Here is a 17047-nt window from a genome sequence, read left to right on the forward strand (position 1 = left end):
GGGCCAATCACTGAATCGGTGTTACCACGGCCGAGACCTGGGAAACCTGTAAGACATAATTTGTGCATTCGGCCCGGAAGTATTGTTAAAGCGGCTCCCCCCTGTGGCTAGTCAAACGCACTAAAAAGTTTTCGACAGGTTTTCATGTGGCTGAGCAGCTACAGCTATATTTAGGATCCAGCTGGACATTTTCTTAGGGCTAGCCGACCTTAGTCTGATTTCTAGCGATGAGCCCGTCCATGTGACCTGGCCTGGTGACAGAAGGGTCCATAACATACTACTGATTAGTAAACTACAGTGGGAGACAGAATGTAGTATACACACCGCTGGAGATTTGAGAAACTTTACAGCGGCATGAGGCGGTTACTGAAAATGCACGACGATGGCAATATAGAGTTCAAGAACCTTAATCAAATAGGTTCCTTCAGTGCTTATTTTAAGCCACGCGAAATGATACTGGATAGCCCTGGAGAAGTATGGAGTACAGCTACGGTGTAGGGCAGATCACGGGGTAGTTCAAAAAGTCTACCAGTCACGAGATGAGAACCGGAGGATCGCTCTTCCCCGCCACCAAATGTTAACTTTTGCAATCATCATTGGCTGATCCGGCCTTGGATTTCTCGTGGCCCAACGTGGGTCAACTAAAATTAGACCAATCATGGTCTCCACGACCCGTATCTGCACAGCCTATCAAGGGCACATATTTGGAAAATCCAGGTTTTTGCTGCTTTGCCCCAGAATACCCCAGGTCGCTAATCTCCGTGACAGCGTTGATTTCTACTGTACCCCAGGCCCGTATCCACTTCTTCACGGCCCAGAAACCCCCCACATTCTTAGGGTTCAACCAACCGGCGCATGTTTACTCGATCTAGTCCAATCCGCCATCGCTAAAAAAGCCTCCCTAGCTTCACCCAAGGCTAAAAAAGTTCAAAACTCCGTGGCCAAGATGGGCCAAGAGTCTATCTTGCCCTTTCGCACGCTTGGTCCCCTCGTTTCTCATTTTCTTTGTTTTGCCGACTTGGCGAAGGCGCACACTTCCCAAGGTCTTTGCAAAGGTAATTCGCGCTATACCTTTCTCCGCCTCCACGCGAGGTCCTCGCCTGAGCTTATCCCCAGATTTTATCGATTTTCCCCCACAAAAACACTTTACCGTATGCGTCTGGGGAAACTATTTATTCCCCGTCCTCTCCCCCCGGTTGTCGAGAGATATCTTCATTTTCCATTCCACCTCAGACTCCTTTCCCAACACCACTCTCAACCTTCCCCTGCTCTCTTCTCTCTCTACCACACCTGTGGTAATACTTCATAAGTGATCTGACTGCTCCTTTGCACATTTTGCATTGGCAGTACAGATAACTTCTTCTTTTTTTCTCCCCTCTCAATCCCCCTATCCTCTATCTTTTCACACTATCAATCATGGGTATCCTTGCATTGGTCGAAGATCGGCCGACGCCCAAGGCCGTCTACAACTGGAGGGTCTACCTTCTAGCGGCTGTGGCGTCGTGCACTTCTTGCATGATCGGTTACGACAGCGCCTTCATCGGTACTACCTTGGCTCTGGAATCTTTCAAGGATGAGTTCAAGTTCTCCTCTATGTCCACCACAGCGCAGAATCTTCTCAGCGCCAACATCGTCTCTCTCTACCAAGCTGGTGCCTTCTTCGGTGCCTTCTTCGGTTACCCCCTTGGTCACTTCTTTGGTCGCAAGATCGCTCTCTTGATCTCTGCTATGGTCTTTATCCTCGGTGCTGGTCTCATGCTGGGCGCCAATGGCGAACGTGGCTTGGGCTTAATCTACGCTGGCCGTGTCTTGGCAGGTCTCGGTGTCGGTTCTGGCTCCAACATCACCCCTATTTACATTTCCGAATTGTCTCCCCCGGCTATCCGTGGTAGACTCGTCGGTGTTTACGAGCTTGGCTGGCAAGTTGGTGGCCTGGTTGGTTTCTGGATCAACGTAAGTTACAGCTAACATTCACCACGATTTGAACTTCATTGACTAATTCTTCGCACAGTATGGTGTCGACTCGACTATGGCTCCTAGCCACAAGCAGTGGCTCATCCCCTTTGCTGTCCAGCTCATCCCCGCCGGTCTCTTGCTCTTCGGTGGCTCCTTCATCCGCGAATCTCCCCGTTGGCTGTTCTCCAAGGGTCGCCGTGAGCAGGCCATTAAGAACTTGTGCTGGATTCGCCAGCTCCCCGAGAACGATATCTATATCATTGAAGAGATCGGTGCTATTGACCAGGCCTTGGAAGAGCAGCGCTCGACCATTGGCATTGGATTCTGGAAGCCCTTCAAGGCTGCCTACTCCAACAAGAAAGTCATGTACCGCCTTTTCCTTGGAAGCATGCTCTTCTTCTGGCAGAATGGATCCGGTATCAACGCCATCAACTACTACTCCCCCACCGTCTTCAAGGTAAGCAATGATCCCACCCCGGACTTAAATTTACAAATTTTCTAACATTCTTATTACAGAGTATTGGTGTCACTGGTGCCAACACCTCCATGCTTACCACCGGTATCTTCGGTGTCGTTAAGACTGTTGTCACCTTTGTCTGGCTTCTGTACCTGATTGACCGCGTTGGTCGTCGCAACCTGTTGCTCGGTGGCGCCTTCGGTGGTTCCATCTGTCTCTGGGTCGTCGGTGCCTACATCAAGATCGCCGCCCCAGCCGAGCACCCCAAGACCGAGATGGACGGCGGCGGCATCGCAGCCATGTTCTTCTTCTACCTCTGGACCGTCTTCTACACCCCCACCTGGAACGGTACCCCCTGGGTCCTCAACTCTGAAATGTTCGACCCCAACATGCGTTCCCTTGCCCAGGCCTGTGCCGCCGCATCCAACTGGCTCTGGAACTTCCTCATCTCCCGCTTCACTCCCCAGATGTTCGCCAAGATGGGATACGGCGTCTACTTCTTCTTCGCTTCCCTCATGCTCTGCTCCATTGTCTTTGTCTACTTCCTCATTCCCGAGACTAAGGGTGTGCCGCTTGAGAGCATGGATCAGCTCTTCGAGATCAAGCCTATTCGCAAGGCCCACGCTGAGATCATTGCCAAGCTGCGCGAGAATGAGGAGCTCTTCCGTCACGATATCGAGGAGTCTGGTCTCGCTGCTAGCAAGGTCAATGCTGAGCAGGTCGAGGATACCGCTGCTGAGGCTGCGAAGTTCGCCTAAATTTTGAAATGACTATATAATGGATACGAAATGGTTTGCGATTTTCTCTTTTTTTGATATGTTGGCTTGCGATTGAATGTTGATATCTTGTGATGAATATATGGTGATGCACTCAGAGAGTCTTGCCTTGGTTTGATACCAATAGAATTGATTAATGAAAATATTTCAACAATTGATTGATTACTTCTTCCACAATAATCATTGTAGATAATAATAAAATTTGAATGATAAGATCCAGGAAAGTCCTAGATCTTTCAACCAAGTGTAAACTCCTTGTCTGAAATAGAAACTTCATGACTGCAGAAGATAAATTTGACTTACTGGTTATTTTGATAGAATAATTATTGAACCATCAGATTATTTTCTTTTCTTTGTATTCAATCATAGCAAGATATTGTAGGAGACTGGAAGCTTGAAACTTCACAATTTCATGTCTCGTCAGATAATTGGAGTCAACGAATGAAAATACAGACCCGTAAATAACGAAAACTTCCACGCGCAAAGTTAAGCAATCTTTGTCTGGAGCTTCTCATTCTTCTTCCTTTGACATCTTAGACACATATTGCTCTCGCCACCACCGCACACTTCGAATGCGCGATTCCATTTGGCGCTTTCTACCTTTTGCATATTGTCGATATCCCAGGGTTTTGCCTTGAAGTAATCGGACTTATACCGTCCTTCTATGGCAATAAGTAGTTCCCGGGGGCTATCCAGCAACATCCAGTTCTCTGGGTGATCGCACTTGCTGGTTATGGCTGCCAGGAGATCAGCCGCAGGTACACCCCAAGGAAGCCTTCCAGATTGTCCATAATAATATTCTTCATCGACTTCGTAGCCGAGACCGCACTCGTGTTTCATATTGCCCTCCTTGTATGGTTTCCCATTGCTTAATTCCTTGGCTGTACACATGTTGAATATTGAAAAGAAGTGCTCCTTGTCGGCAATTTCGTCGTTGTATTCCTGGTATTTAGACAGGCATGGACACTGAGCATGTCTTTCAACCTGCCAGGCCACTAGCCTTTTGAGATTTGTGCCCGGTGGTGGATAGATGGCGACTTTCCAAGGAATGATATCGATCAGGAGTTTGTCGTCATCGTCATCGTCATTGGGTATTTTGATGGAAACTTTTTTGGAAACTTTTTCAGAATCTCCGCTTATTTTGCCATCATCCCCACCGTCGGATAGAGTGTCAGAGGAATCATTCCCAATCAACCACTCTGCAATACTCTCGTTCTGCTCGGCGAGTAGCCCGACAGTATCCCTTTGGAGCTTTAGTAGCTCATTGTAAAGTTCCTGACCTTTCTCACTTCCTTGTGGAGCCTGTGGAGCCATGATAGACGAGAAGTAGCCAGGAAGAAGATTAGAAGATGGTGGGAGGATGAGTGGAAGACACGGGGAGATAAAGAAGATAGCTGCTTTATATAGGAAAAATAACATGTGCCAGATCAGTAACGAATAACCCGTTTGATGATATACTTGTTCACGGTATGGGGTATCTCCGACTAGTTTTTTGACGCAGTCTGTCTGGTAGATTCTTAATGAGCCGCTTCGTAATTTGGAGCCTGACACCAGGGTGATGTCTCTTGGAGCGGGGACTGAATGTTGAACAATTTCTGTGAGTTTCAATGGAATGCGCAAATTATTTCAGCCAAATAGTATCTTTGCAATGTATACCAATGACTCGCCCTAAATGGTGTACGGTATATAGTATACCCTGGAGTCACCTGATCGGATAGATCTTAACCGTGCCCCACATTTATCTGCTTAATCAGGAAAGGGTCATTGCCTAAATCCATTTCCCCGGACCCACTTTAGCATCATCAGATCATACTACCTCCAAATACATTTGTCAAGTTTCTGTTCGAGAGCGCCAAGTCCCCCATTTCGGATCCGGTCAGGATGTTCGACCCTGGATGTTCCCCGGGTCCTGTCAATCCGTCAATCCAGTTATTGAATATTACCGAGGCCAATTGCCCCCAGATATAAAAGCCTCCGCCCGCCCATGAGCATCACAGACAGCCCCAACTTCTCCAACACCCTAATTCTCCACTACCTACATAACCATGTCCATCAAAGTGGCCATTATCGGCGCAGGCCTCATCGGCCCCCGCCATGCCCAATCCGTTCTCTCCAACCCATCCACAGAGCTAGTCGGCCTAGTAGACCCCGCCCCAACAGGCGCAACCACCGCAGCCAGCCTCAAAACAAACTACTTCCCCTCCGTCTCCGCCCTCCTCTCATCCCCCCACAAACCAGACGCCGCAATAGTCTGCACACCAAACAAAACCCACGTCCCAGTAGCCAAAGAGCTCCTAGCAGCCGGCGTGCACGTCCTCCTCGAGAAACCCGTCAGCGACACCCTAGAAACAGGCCGCGATCTTCTCACATTCGCCCAATCCCCCGCAAACGCCCACCTCAAACTCCTAGTCGGCCACCACCGCCGCTTCAACCCCTACGTGCGCGCAACAAAGTCCATCCTGGACTCCGGCTCCCTCGGCCAGCCCATCGCAGTCAACGGCCTCTGGACCATCTACAAGCCAGCATCCTACTTCGCCGCCCCAACAGACTGGCGCGCTTCGCGCGCCCAAGGCGGCGGCGTCATCCCCATCAACCTCGTCCACGACATTGACCTCATGCATCACCTTTTCGGCCCCATTGTCCGCGTGCAGGCGGAGAAGGCGCTTCCGCAGCGTGTGAGCCCGCCACATGATGCGGACGAAGGCGCGGCGCTCACGCTCCGCTTTGCGTCTGGGGTTGTGGGGACGTTCATTGTGTGTGATGCTACGCCTTCGCCGCACAATTTTGAGACGGGCACTGGGGAGAATCCGCTTATTCCGCGTTCGGAGGAGGGGGCGGATTTCTATCGCATTTTCGGGTCCGAGGCTTCGCTTAGTGTGCCGGATCTTACGAGGTGGAGTTATGATGGGCGGGCGGAGAAGAGTTGGTCGCAGGGTTTGAATGTTGAGAAGATTCCTGTGCCGGATGAGGCGGCGCCGTTTGATCTTCAGTTGGCGCATTTTGTGGATGTTATTCGCGGGGAGGCGGAGCCGAGTTGTTCGGGGGAGGAGGGGTTCAGGGCTTTGATGGTCTGTGAGGCTGTTCAGAGGGCGATGCGAACGGGTCAGCCTGTTGAGATCGCGGTTGATTTGTTGGCATAATGTAATCATACAATCTCGTAATTTGGAATAAGTTTTTATAAAGATCGTTTTATATCATTGACACCCACAGGCTTCAAAATACAGGCCGTCCCTCTCCAGGGTTTACTTTCTGCTTTAAAAATCTGGTCGGAGATATCCCACTCTTGCAAACAAATTAGCAAACGGCGAATCCCGATTCTCTTTTTGGTTTGGGGATTTTTGTCATAAATAAAGCGCCCATACTCTTCTCTTTTTCAGTTTCTTACTACTCTCCATCCTTTACTCTCCCTATCATCTTCACTTCACTTCAACTTCAAAGTGCTATCCTTTTGGATCAGCCCCCTGCCATCATGACCAAACACAGTCAACAAGTACCCAACGAAGCACAAGGCTCTTATAAAGAGCTGATCGAACTGCAAAGAGAGACAAATAGCTTGCTCGCCAAGCAGAACAAAAAGATGGAAGAGATCATGGGTCTAAATGCTTCCTCTGGTACTGTTTCAAACAAAGACGACGGCGATGATCTCGAAGATGCCGATGAGGATTCCGACACCAAGTGAAACTACAAGAGTGACGAATCCGCCAAAAATTCCGAAGACTCAGATGACAGAATCTTGCTCAAAGTCCCTTGGAAGGTCCGCGTCTACCCACCCCCGGGTACAAACATCAAGAGACTAGTGACCTGGCAGATCGAGAGACATCTTCAAATGCAACCGGATGAGGACGTAGATATCGAAATGTACTACCACGGCAAGAAGTTCTTCTATTCATCTTTCAAAATGCGCACAGCTAGGGAGTTGGAGCGAGGAAAACCATACAAGGACGGGAATTTGGGTATCGAGTGTCAACGCCCGGGCATTTATGGAGGAGAGGCCGACGAAGTGGAGTTTAAAGAGAGCCCATGGGGTGTGCCAGCAGCAGCTCTTCTGGCAGCCATAACAAGCCAGTGTGAACATCCACAGAACTGGATGTTGCTCGATAGGCCACGTGAACTCCTTATTGCTATGGAGGACTGGTACAACAGGAAAGTTCCTGAAGAAAGGTACACACTTCCCGAAGATGCCTGGGAATGGAAAGAACTACGAAGGCTGGAAAAAACAAAATGGAGCCAGGCGTTCGAGTTGTGCGGGGGTGGCGAGAACGGTGTGTGTTCACGATGTCAAGATAGGACGACGAAAATGACGAAGGTGAAGCTCGAGCCGATGTCTGTTTAGTTTTTTTGTGTGAGATTTTGCAGTATGACATGTCTGAGATTGTGGTCGCTGGTTTCTAAGAAGCATGGAAATTGAAAGAGAGTGGGCTTCTACTAGTTTGCTGGACTATTTTTTATGGTTGAATACGAAAACAAAGTCTCTTGATAGTCTAGTAATAGTGATGTTATCAAAATTCAGTGTTAGCAGTAAGCCGATGTCCAAATATACCAGATAAACATGGATTGCAGAGAGTTTACATCTTCTAGATTTCATCTGCTTCTATTTCCTTCCTTTTCCTTCTTATCAAGTTGGATCTATGAAGGCCAACTCCGGCAAAGCAAGTATTCGATTTGTTGAGCTTCTCTCACCTGACACATCTAAATCTGTTTGCTAAAAGATTTGACTACTTAAAGCCCTCAAAGCATCTTCACTTCTCTACCTTCCTTCCTTCCTCATCACATCAAACAATCTTTACGCTTATCAAACTCATATCTCAATAAGCCAACCAGTCTTCTAGAAAGATGTGCCTGATTCCAGTTGGAATGTGTACATCCAACAAACCCCCCCGCCCCTTATTTCCCACTCCCCCTGAACTATAAAAGCGAAGCACCATGGCCCTTACTCGGCCTCCAGCAAGAATTCGCAAAAGCATTCGAAGAATGGAACGGTCACTGCAGAAAGCGAAGAACGAATGCAGGGCAGACAAGGTAATGTCCCTTATGTCAGCAGAAATTTACATTGGGAAGAAGCAGGAGCTGGACAAAATGAAGCGCGCTACTTTGGAAATGGGATTTTACCTCCAAAAACCCAAGGAAACGCAGGAGAAAGCCACCATGGAGAAGAACCAGCCGATCGAGGATGAACCAATGGCCGAGGATGACGTGATGACTGAAGAGGACTCCATGATGGAGGAGGATTCGGGGGAGGACTCATCTACCGCGCACGACTCAAATACTGAGAAACATGTCAAGAGCGATGAGAACAAGAAGGAAGGAGAACATGTCATGGGTGCTATGGATGAAGAAGCGAACAGCAGTTCGGAGGATTCGAGCGAAGAATTTTGCACCGATATGGAAACAGACACGGAGAGTGAAAGTAGCGAGCCTGAAGACTACGAGGATGAAGCTATGGAAACAGTTGAACATCCCGAGGAGGATTCAATCAGCCCTCAAGTCGAAGATCCATACTACAACTGGTACAAGGCAATGACAGCACGGTCAGCATGGACAGACAATGAAGGCACATACGCAGACACAGAGAAGGATAACAATAAAAATGACGGCGACAACGAAATCAAGACCGAACCTGGAACTCAAACAGAAAACGAGCTTGTGAATGACAGCCCGAATTCCGAAGAAATGGAGGAAGAAATCACTGAAGGCCAAGCCTCACCAGAGCCCAAAGCCCAGCCCACCAACACAAACCCAGGGCCCATGACTGTTCGCATGACCGGCATGTCTTGCAGGCCCCTCCACGACAGCGACACGGATATTGAAAGTGTAGACTCCGACCCAAGCCCGCAGGGGGACGAACTCCCCGCCACCGAAGAAGCAAAAAGCAAAAGCCTAGTCCTCAAATTGCCACTCCAGGCTCGACAAGTCAGAATGAGACCCGAGTCGACAACGACGTCCTACTGCAGCTCATCCTCTGACCACGACCAATTCTCCGACGACTCAAGCGCCGAGCTCCTAATCAGGGTTGCCAGCGACAACGTCAACAGCCCACCGACACGCCACTACTTCAGGAAGCAGGTAGCCTGGCAAATCGAGCGCCACATCCAATGGACCGGGCAAAATGCCCCGTGGAAAAACGCAAGGCAGCTGTGCCGCACACTAGACGTCAAGACAGCAGCCTCTCTCCGGCGCGGAATATACGGGCCGGGAAATATGCGTCTCAATAAGGAATACTGTGTGCATGATAGCAAATTGCATGATTGGGGCCGGCCTGCACACTGTCTTCGGACGGGAGTTGAGCTGTCTGGTAAACCTATCTCGTGGCTGTGGCATAAAGAGGCGCGGGAGCTTTTGATTTCGTTGGAGAACTTCTACTTTGGCCTTGACGAGGAGGAGAAAGATGAGCTTCCTGAGAATGCATTTCAGTGGTGGGAGTTCCGAGACCAGTATTCACCTTTAGAACGGTGCTTTGGCGCGGAGATTGTGGAGCTTTTTGAGCAGGCGGGGAAGGGACCTGGCGCTGATGATGAGGGTGAAGAGTAGGAAACGGGTTGCTGCTTGGATGTGGTTTGTTGATGGGGATTTGGGAGTTAGATTGAATTTTGCTTTTTGTGAGTGTTGTTGGCTGGGGATCTAAATTGGCATGTTGCTATGGTTATGAGGACGGGGAAATTGTGTATGGAGGAGCATGCTTTCGAATAGACTGAATAAATGATAAACCACCAAAAAAAAGGTATTCTTATATTTGAGTACATATATGTAGACATTTGAAATTTCTAGACGGATGAAGGTTTGAAGGGTTGAAGCTTCTTCGGCAACTCGAATCAAGTAGAAAACCTCGACAAAGAGAAAGGCCAGTGTAGTTATCATAGCATAGTAGTATTTAGTATTGCCGATACTTGACAGTTGAGGTAGTGGACCTGATGCATGTAAGCATCGGAAACATGTAAGCCTGATTAGAATTGATTCATTTCAGAGTTATTTCCAAGTTGCAAGAGAGTTATCTTCACCCCTGGTACTATCTATCCTAATTGGCCATCCAAGGAATAGCACAATCTAAACGATTGGATAGGAAGAAAGCATGTACCTGTCCCAATGCATCAGCTGCGTCAGATGCAGGGCATGATATCTGCAAGTTGATGTGATATACATGGCATGCACCCAATCCCCATACAGCGGAATGCATAAGTCTAAGTCAACCTGGACATCGATTAGAGTTCTCCAGTGTCATACAAGGAGAAAAGATATTATTAATTAAAATAACTAGCTAAGCCATAGCCATAAGTATGTACCAACTGAATGAGATTTCGATCCTGCAAAAGAAAAAAGCTAGGTTGTACGTGCAAAGTTGATGAACACAAAACAGCCATTTTGGTGGACCGAGAGGAAGTATAAACAAGGTAAAAATGTAAAGGAAAATGAAAATGACGTCGCAATGCATAAGTCCAAGTGGACTATTTTAGTTTCAACATCCCCCATGCACGTGGCTCCCATGCCTCATCTCGATTGGCCACTCACTTTTGGGAATGTTGAAATTTTTTAAAACTCATGTCCTTATCCAGTAAAGCGCAGTGCGTGAGCCAAAGACAAGGAAAGTTTAGTCCAAAAAAGTGAAGGTGGGGGTATCTATGTGTAGTCGGGCCATCGAGGGGAAGTTGCCAGTATTGATCCCTTGAAAAGGTGGCAAATTTATGCGGTGAGGGGGCTTATTATGCCTGCTGCGCCCAGCGCTGCTCACGGAGGGGCATGTCCTCTCCGCTTGTTTGGCGAGTGCCATCCATTTCACGCTTCCAGGCGAAGTACTCGCCTAGACGGAGCTCGGCGTAGCTGGCATAATCGAAATCAATTTGAGAAATTTGGGCTTGGATAAGAGCCCATACACCCCTATGATTCGATCGGTTAGCCTTAAGTGGGACTTGGATTTTGGGCGCTATCTCGATAACGATTTGATGGAGGGGTAAAACCCGCGATTGCAGGGGCACGCAGGGGTACGTCACTTACCAGTACAGACCAGGAATACCACGGAATCGATCGACGTCTTCAAATAATCTGGTGACGATCTCGCCTTCGGATGAGGTATCCAACTTGCGGTGCTCAATATAACTCTTTGTGTACTCGGTCAAAAATTGACGTCGAACGGATTGCGTGGGGATCATGGTGTAATCGCAGTCGTAACCGATCCACTCAGCCAGGTGGTTGGCAATATCGAATGCCGCTGGGGCAGGGACGGCATATTCGTAGTCAATGAAGTTGACAGGGATGATTTCATCGGATGGCTTAGAGTTCTCGTCGCTGGGCAAGACGATCACATTGGCGCAAAGCAGATCGCAGTGAGAGAAAACAAGCTAAGCAAAAGTCAATAAAAGGTGCCCAGCGAAAAGAAAGTAAAAAAAAATAAAAATCAAAGGAATGCGCGGTCATGTCTTACCCCGTCTTCACCGATACCCTTTCCATCGTCGAGCTTGCCAATCACCCATTGGAGTTCTTGCTGCAGGCTTAACCGGCGGGCCCGCTGCTCAGGCGTGGCCACCGGAAGAGCGATAATCCATTTCTGGAGGACAGCCCACATGGAGGGCCCCGCGCGACGCGGTTGGATCAGATCAAAGTCCAATCTCTCGCCATTGGTCATGGTCGAATCTGCACCGGGGGCAGGAACAGCCCCTGTAATGGGGAGAACCGCATGCCACTGGGCGAGTCGTCGCGCAACACCACGGTAAATGGGAGCGGTTGTCAGGTCCTCGTGGCCACAGGGCTTACCCCGAATGAAGCGGTACAGAAGGCCATTATTGAAACGAGCGAGCAAGGGAGGGGCGAGGCCACAGCTGGCGAGAAGGGCGTGGGATGTAGTTTCTCCTAAAATCAGGCACAAGAGTCTACTTTAGCATATGTCGCACTGGGCAGCGAAGGTGTAACGATGATGATCGCAGGGGCAAGGAGAAGAGGGGGTTTAACCCTGTCTCCTGGGTCTTCGTACTTTCGCGGTCTATGAGGATCTCGGTGCCATTGCCGTATGCGCGCATTAATACGGCATCATTGTCTACCTGCTCGTCTGACAAGCCCGCCTTGCGGTTGATAATTTTCAAAAGCTGTAGGATTTCCAGTCAGCCAAGGTTCAAAGAGGAGTGGGGTTTGTGGGAGATTGGCCCTTCCAGGACCAAGGGCCATGGGGGACGGCGGGGGAGACGCACGGTATTGGTGATGCCATCGGTGAAGCGCACGAACTCGATCTTATTGCCCGGGCCTTCCCAGTGGGGAAAAAGGGTCAAGATCAGGCGAAGAGCGGATGCCTGAGAGTCCGCGGGGCTATAGGAGAGGGGGATGTATCGCAGGTACGGCGCAGCGGTCTGGTTCTCGGAGGAGCCCATGGTGGGTTGGAAATAGGGGGTTGTTGGAGTGTAGAAGGGGAAAAAGTTTGGGTTTCAGGGTCGCGGAGCGCGGCTTTTAAATCAAGTACCGAATGATTGGACCTAGCTGTATTAGTGGAAATCCGAGACAGGGTCCAGTTTCTGGAGGCTCAAACAATTTATGGGCAAATTTGGAGAACGGGAGATCTGCAGAAGGCCTGTGAAAGACAGGAGGAATAGATTGAGGGATTTTTTTTTAATGTTTTAAGACTTGTCCTTAGGAGGCAAGAGGTCGCATGAGGAGAAAGAAGAAAGATTTAAGGCTGCAGGATGAGTTGTTGTTAAGGCCAAAGTTAAAGAGGCGAAGAATGAGACAGGGGATCACTTTGGTCTCGTGCTCCTGACCCATGATTGGAAGATTTACGGCCCAATGAACGGCACATCCATGGATCCTAAGCCGTTGATGCAACATTGTAAGAACGATAAAATAAAAAAATAAAAAAATAAAAACAATAATTAAAAACAATAAACATAAGAATCTTATAATCCTCAGGGGTAATTCCAGAAAAGATGTATGTGAAGTTTGAATTCTGTTTTGAAGACATACATTGAAGAATCCCAACTACAACATGTATAGAACCACCAGACACCTACTTTTGACTCGCAAAGAGAAAAGATGGGCCTTGAAGTAAATGGCAGAATCCACTTAGGCGGGGACGCTTTCACATGTAAGACAGAGAGAGGCAAAAAGGGGAAAGAGGGGTCACATGGATCCACTGTGCCCTAGGCCAGGATTTCAGGCCCTAATCTCCCAATTGAGAGTCTACCGGGGATAAGGCGGAACTATTAATCCGCGCAAATTCAATTTTTTTTTTGGGTTTTGCTCGGTTAGTAATGGAGTTCCGGCGAAACCATTAATCCTAGCCCAATTAGCTCTAGCGTAGACTCGCTTTTTTCAATGGTATAAATACTGGCCGCCGCCCCGGCCCAAGGAAGGATTTCTTTTTCTTCTCACATCATCAGTAGAGGTTTTACATACTATGTAAAATTTTCAACCAGGGCTCCGTACGCGGCTTGCTGAGGGTTGTCCTTAAGTGATTATACACTTCATGGGCTTTCTTCCGTTCCCGGCTCTGCAGAGAAAATGAGTCTCCCTTTATCCCGAAAAATTATGGCTTTGCTAGGGTTCCCTCACGGGAGCCTCATGCGCTCATGCTGTGGAGGGGGCACGACATTCCAACTTTTAAAATAACGTTCATTGTTAAAAAGAAGATTCTGCTTAGAATTCAATTCAACTGTAGAATCTTGAGCATGGACGCGGTAAAATCTTTTTCTTAAAGAGCTTAGCCTATCTCCCGAGGTCGCACTCGGGTCAGATAGATAGGTCTAGACGAAATTGCTTGTTTTCCTAATTGGTTTTCAATGACCTATTGGGGCTTCATGCGTACACGTCGTATAGTTCATACCCAGGCCGGGTAAAACTTGATGATGGCATGATATCTGTACCTGACCCAATATCAGTTGGTAGCGTTGTCACTTGTGTGTCCAGGCCATTCTGTCAGGATATCCCGTCAAGCCTCCCGTCGCAACCTTGAATGCCACCAGTTGCTCGCAACATTGAATGTATGGGCAGGGTATGGGAAAATGCACCTAGCATGAGTTATTCTTATTTTGATAACTCGGTTCGGTTGAACTGCTCAACAATACCCCGTTTCATCAGAGGCAGCTACTATGTACATAGCCACCTAGTCATCAATCACCGGCTCAGCCCTGGCGTCACATTCAAGTCACATAAACACATAAACCATTTTTGAGATATCCTTTCGTGTATACTCTATTCTTATGCCCGTCCTGCATTGCCAATCTGGATACGCTGTCCAGTCCACTTGTCATCGCTGCGCAATACCGGCCAGCTGGTGCCGTCGGCCTTGACAAGCGTCAGCTCCAGCTTTGTGCCCAACACACGGAAGCTCGACTTCTCCGCATCAATTGGAGCAAAGAGGGTATAGGTGTCCTGGAAGCGCTTGTTATCGGAGGTGGGAAGGTCGAAAGTGATGGTCTTTTCAGCAAGCTTAACGCTGGCACGCTCCTTATCGATCTTCTTCAAGTAGAGCGAAACGTTCACGGAGGTCACGGTCTGGTAGAAATCGTTGCTGCAAATAGAAAAAGTGACACATTAGTATGATGACGCGGGGTATAGGGTGGGTTGATCAGTCAATAGCTAAGAACACCTACCGAACGGATTCCACCTTCTCTTCGCCTTCGGGCTTGGCCTTGCCCACAAACATGTGCCTTGTCTTCTCTGTGCAACCGGGAATCTTCAGAAATTGGTCAAACTCCAGCACTCGGCGCTTGCAGCAGGTCCATCCTTTGCTGCCCTCGTGGAAGATCGGTTGGCCTGGGTGGTGCACACATTTCTCGTCATCCCGCGCCGCTGACCCCGTGTATGTAGTGCCGCAGCCTCTCCGACGGCATGTTGCGTTGGCAGGGATCTCCAGATCTGGGTCGTCGGAGTCAGGCTCGACCGGTGCCGGGGTAGCGGGGGCGCTGGGTGGCGGGATGGCGGTGATGGCGGGGCGCTCGGGCAGCGTCTTCACCTCGACGGCAGCAGGAGCAGGGGGCTCTTCAGTGACCTTTGGGGGCTCAGGAGCGGGGGTGTCATCGACGGTCGAGTGCTTGCCGGTGGTGCATGGCGCGATCGCAAGGAATTCTTCAAATGTCAAGACGCGGGGTCTGCAGCATTTCCAGCCTGGGCAAAGTAAGATCACAGGTTAGCCCGATTTCTTTCGAAGCAATGGAGAATCGGCTTTGCATTATTTTGTCCATTGAGTGGGTAAAAGAGAGAACAAGAGCGCCACCGATGTGGAATAGCTCCAGCACCAAGGTACTTTACCTTTCTGGCCTTCGTGGAACACTGGAGGACCCGGATGGTACAAGCAGGCTTCCTCCGGATCGGAGAAGGCCTTCCCACATCCCTTGTGAACGCACTTGTCGGTCATTATGTGCAGCGAAATTCTTCGTGTATTAAATTGGAAGGATAGAGAGTAACACTGGGAATTGTCAAGGAATATTGCCGAAGCTCAGGATTGACAGTTCGCAGCGCAGGTTACCCAAATTGGTTTAGCCCCGCGAAGCTCGAAGGTTCCATCGCGGAGAATGTTTGACCGCTCGCGACGTATCGTCACTGTTGATTCCCGACACAACCTTGCAAATTTCCTTCGTGGTTCTTGTTCTGAATACGCGTTTAATTGATATAATTCTCTCCAACTACAGCCATGCTCCCAACTCGCGCCCTCTTTAGTCAAGCTCGTCTGACCCTTTTCACCCGAGCCGGTTGCGGGTTGTGCGACACGGCAAAACATACAGTCGTTCAACTCCAGAAGCGTCGTCCTTTCGAATACATAGAGAAGGACATTCAGGAACCCGGAAACAAGGCTTGGAAGGACGTCTATGATTATGATGTGCCTGTTCTTCATGTGCAATCCGTCAACAATGGGCTGCCCAAGGAGGCCGAGCTCTCCGATGCATGGAAGTTATTTCATCGATGGACAGAACAGGAGGTTGAGAAATTGGTGGACGAGGCAGAAAAATGAGGAACACGAGCTATGAAATTTCCTCGGGAACTGGAAGAATTGATTCCCACCTCCACACCTCGTGATAGACTTTTGCCGGACTCGACCGTGACAGAAGAGGCCCTACTACGAAACCTCTTGAAGACTATTGGTCACCCATTCTACCAAAGGAGGTTGTAGCATTATCCATGGATAAATTGCCCCGTTCAAACACGATCAGTGGACTTAAGCGATATTCACCTGAGCACTTGCATGTTTGCATGTATCTTGTACATGTACACTGTGCATGTTGCCAACCAGTTCTTCAGATAAGAAGTAGGTCAGCTATTCATGGAGATTACCACTTACCACAATCTACAACCCAGCCAGCCGGCATGGTTCAATGTTTTCAACTCAAGAATAGACCCACAAAATTCACTCGCAAAAATACGGGTCTACTGTAGGTATGCAAACATATATTGATGTGTCCGTGGATGCGCATGTGCCTCAAGTGCCTCGGGGACGGGGCCATTCCATATGATCCAATGTAATTACTTTGCTACTTTAGCCATCCATGAATCTGAGAAATGGATCGTAATAGATTTTGATGTATTCAAGGTTCCAAGTGTATATCGGGTACGTGGAGTAGCAGCCAAAGAACACCACAGTCTACTACATACATTTGGTGTGGATTGGGACTAGGGGCGGTAAGGGATAGTCCGGTAAGGCGGCCCGATAACGCCCCGATAACACCGGGGTCCACCAACATTGAACCATCCAAACGCGTCCCCGCGCGCGTTCTCCACACGTTCAATATCTCTTTGATTCCTGTTTCCAGTTGCGGTTATCTGTGCATCAAACAGATACAACTTGGTTGGTCCTAGATAATTCCGAGGCATCGGCCTTGAGGAGGCTCATAAGTGGGCCTTGACCACCATCGACGCCATGGGGGAGGCGCCAGTCCTTGAGATTGTAGAG

General features: G+C 48.9%; 9 protein-coding genes across 9 annotated transcripts; 6 read left to right on the forward strand and 3 right to left on the reverse strand.

Moving 5' to 3' along the window:
• Positions 1-1416: 1416 nt before the first annotated feature.
• N7466_002884 (sugar porter family MFS transporter) lies at positions 1417-3171 on the forward strand (the record flags this gene model as incomplete). Its single annotated transcript, XM_057162282.1, has 3 exons — positions 1417-1953; positions 2012-2413; positions 2473-3171. 3 exons carry the CDS (start codon positions 1417-1419, stop codon positions 3169-3171), a joined length of 1638 nt encoding a protein of 545 aa, XP_057025567.1.
• Positions 3172-3675: 504 nt separating this feature from the next.
• On the reverse strand, positions 3676-4503 carry N7466_002885 (uncharacterized protein; the record flags this gene model as incomplete). The annotated part of the gene is made up of 1 exon (XM_057162283.1): positions 3676-4503. One exon carries the CDS (start codon positions 4501-4503, stop codon positions 3676-3678), a length of 828 nt encoding a protein of 275 aa, XP_057025568.1.
• Positions 4504-5234: 731 nt separating this feature from the next.
• Positions 5235-6329, forward strand: N7466_002886 (Gfo/Idh/MocA family protein; the record flags this gene model as incomplete). The annotated part of the gene is made up of 1 exon (XM_057162284.1): positions 5235-6329. The coding sequence occupies one exon, from the start codon at positions 5235-5237 to the stop codon at positions 6327-6329; it is 1095 nt and encodes a 364-aa protein (XP_057025569.1).
• A 329-nt stretch (positions 6330-6658) lies between these two features.
• Positions 6659-6868, forward strand: N7466_002887 (uncharacterized protein; the record flags this gene model as incomplete). The annotated part of the gene is made up of 1 exon (XM_057162285.1): positions 6659-6868. The coding sequence occupies one exon, from the start codon at positions 6659-6661 to the stop codon at positions 6866-6868; it is 210 nt and encodes a 69-aa protein (XP_057025570.1).
• Positions 6869-7087: 219 nt separating this feature from the next.
• N7466_002888 (uncharacterized protein) lies at positions 7088-7522 on the forward strand (the record flags this gene model as incomplete). The annotated part of the gene is made up of 1 exon (XM_057162286.1): positions 7088-7522. The coding sequence occupies one exon, from the start codon at positions 7088-7090 to the stop codon at positions 7520-7522; it is 435 nt and encodes a 144-aa protein (XP_057025571.1).
• A 590-nt stretch (positions 7523-8112) lies between these two features.
• N7466_002889 (uncharacterized protein) lies at positions 8113-9717 on the forward strand (the record flags this gene model as incomplete). Its single annotated transcript, XM_057162287.1, has 1 exon — positions 8113-9717. One exon carries the CDS (start codon positions 8113-8115, stop codon positions 9715-9717), a length of 1605 nt encoding a protein of 534 aa, XP_057025572.1.
• Positions 9718-10883: 1166 nt separating this feature from the next.
• On the reverse strand, positions 10884-12539 carry N7466_002890 (putative ethanolamine kinase; the record flags this gene model as incomplete). Its single annotated transcript, XM_057162288.1, has 5 exons — positions 10884-11058; positions 11176-11519; positions 11603-12027; positions 12149-12260; positions 12363-12539. 5 exons carry the CDS (start codon positions 12537-12539, stop codon positions 10884-10886), a joined length of 1233 nt encoding a protein of 410 aa, XP_057025573.1.
• Positions 12540-14358: 1819 nt separating this feature from the next.
• Positions 14359-15517, reverse strand: N7466_002891 (cysteine and histidine-rich domain-containing protein; the record flags this gene model as incomplete). Its single annotated transcript, XM_057162289.1, has 3 exons — positions 14359-14671; positions 14754-15267; positions 15412-15517. 3 exons carry the CDS (start codon positions 15515-15517, stop codon positions 14359-14361), a joined length of 933 nt encoding a protein of 310 aa, XP_057025574.1.
• Positions 15518-15793: 276 nt separating this feature from the next.
• On the forward strand, positions 15794-16111 carry N7466_002892 (glutaredoxin family protein; the record flags this gene model as incomplete). Its single annotated transcript, XM_057162290.1, has 1 exon — positions 15794-16111. One exon carries the CDS (start codon positions 15794-15796, stop codon positions 16109-16111), a length of 318 nt encoding a protein of 105 aa, XP_057025575.1.
• Between the last annotated feature and the right edge of the window lie 936 nt (positions 16112-17047).

The sequence above is a fragment of the Penicillium verhagenii genome (assembly GCF_028828195.1).
Source record: "Penicillium verhagenii strain IBT 33310 chromosome Unknown utg000003l_segment0_segment0, whole genome shotgun sequence".
NCBI lineage: Eukaryota > Fungi > Ascomycota > Eurotiomycetes > Eurotiales > Aspergillaceae > Penicillium > Penicillium verhagenii.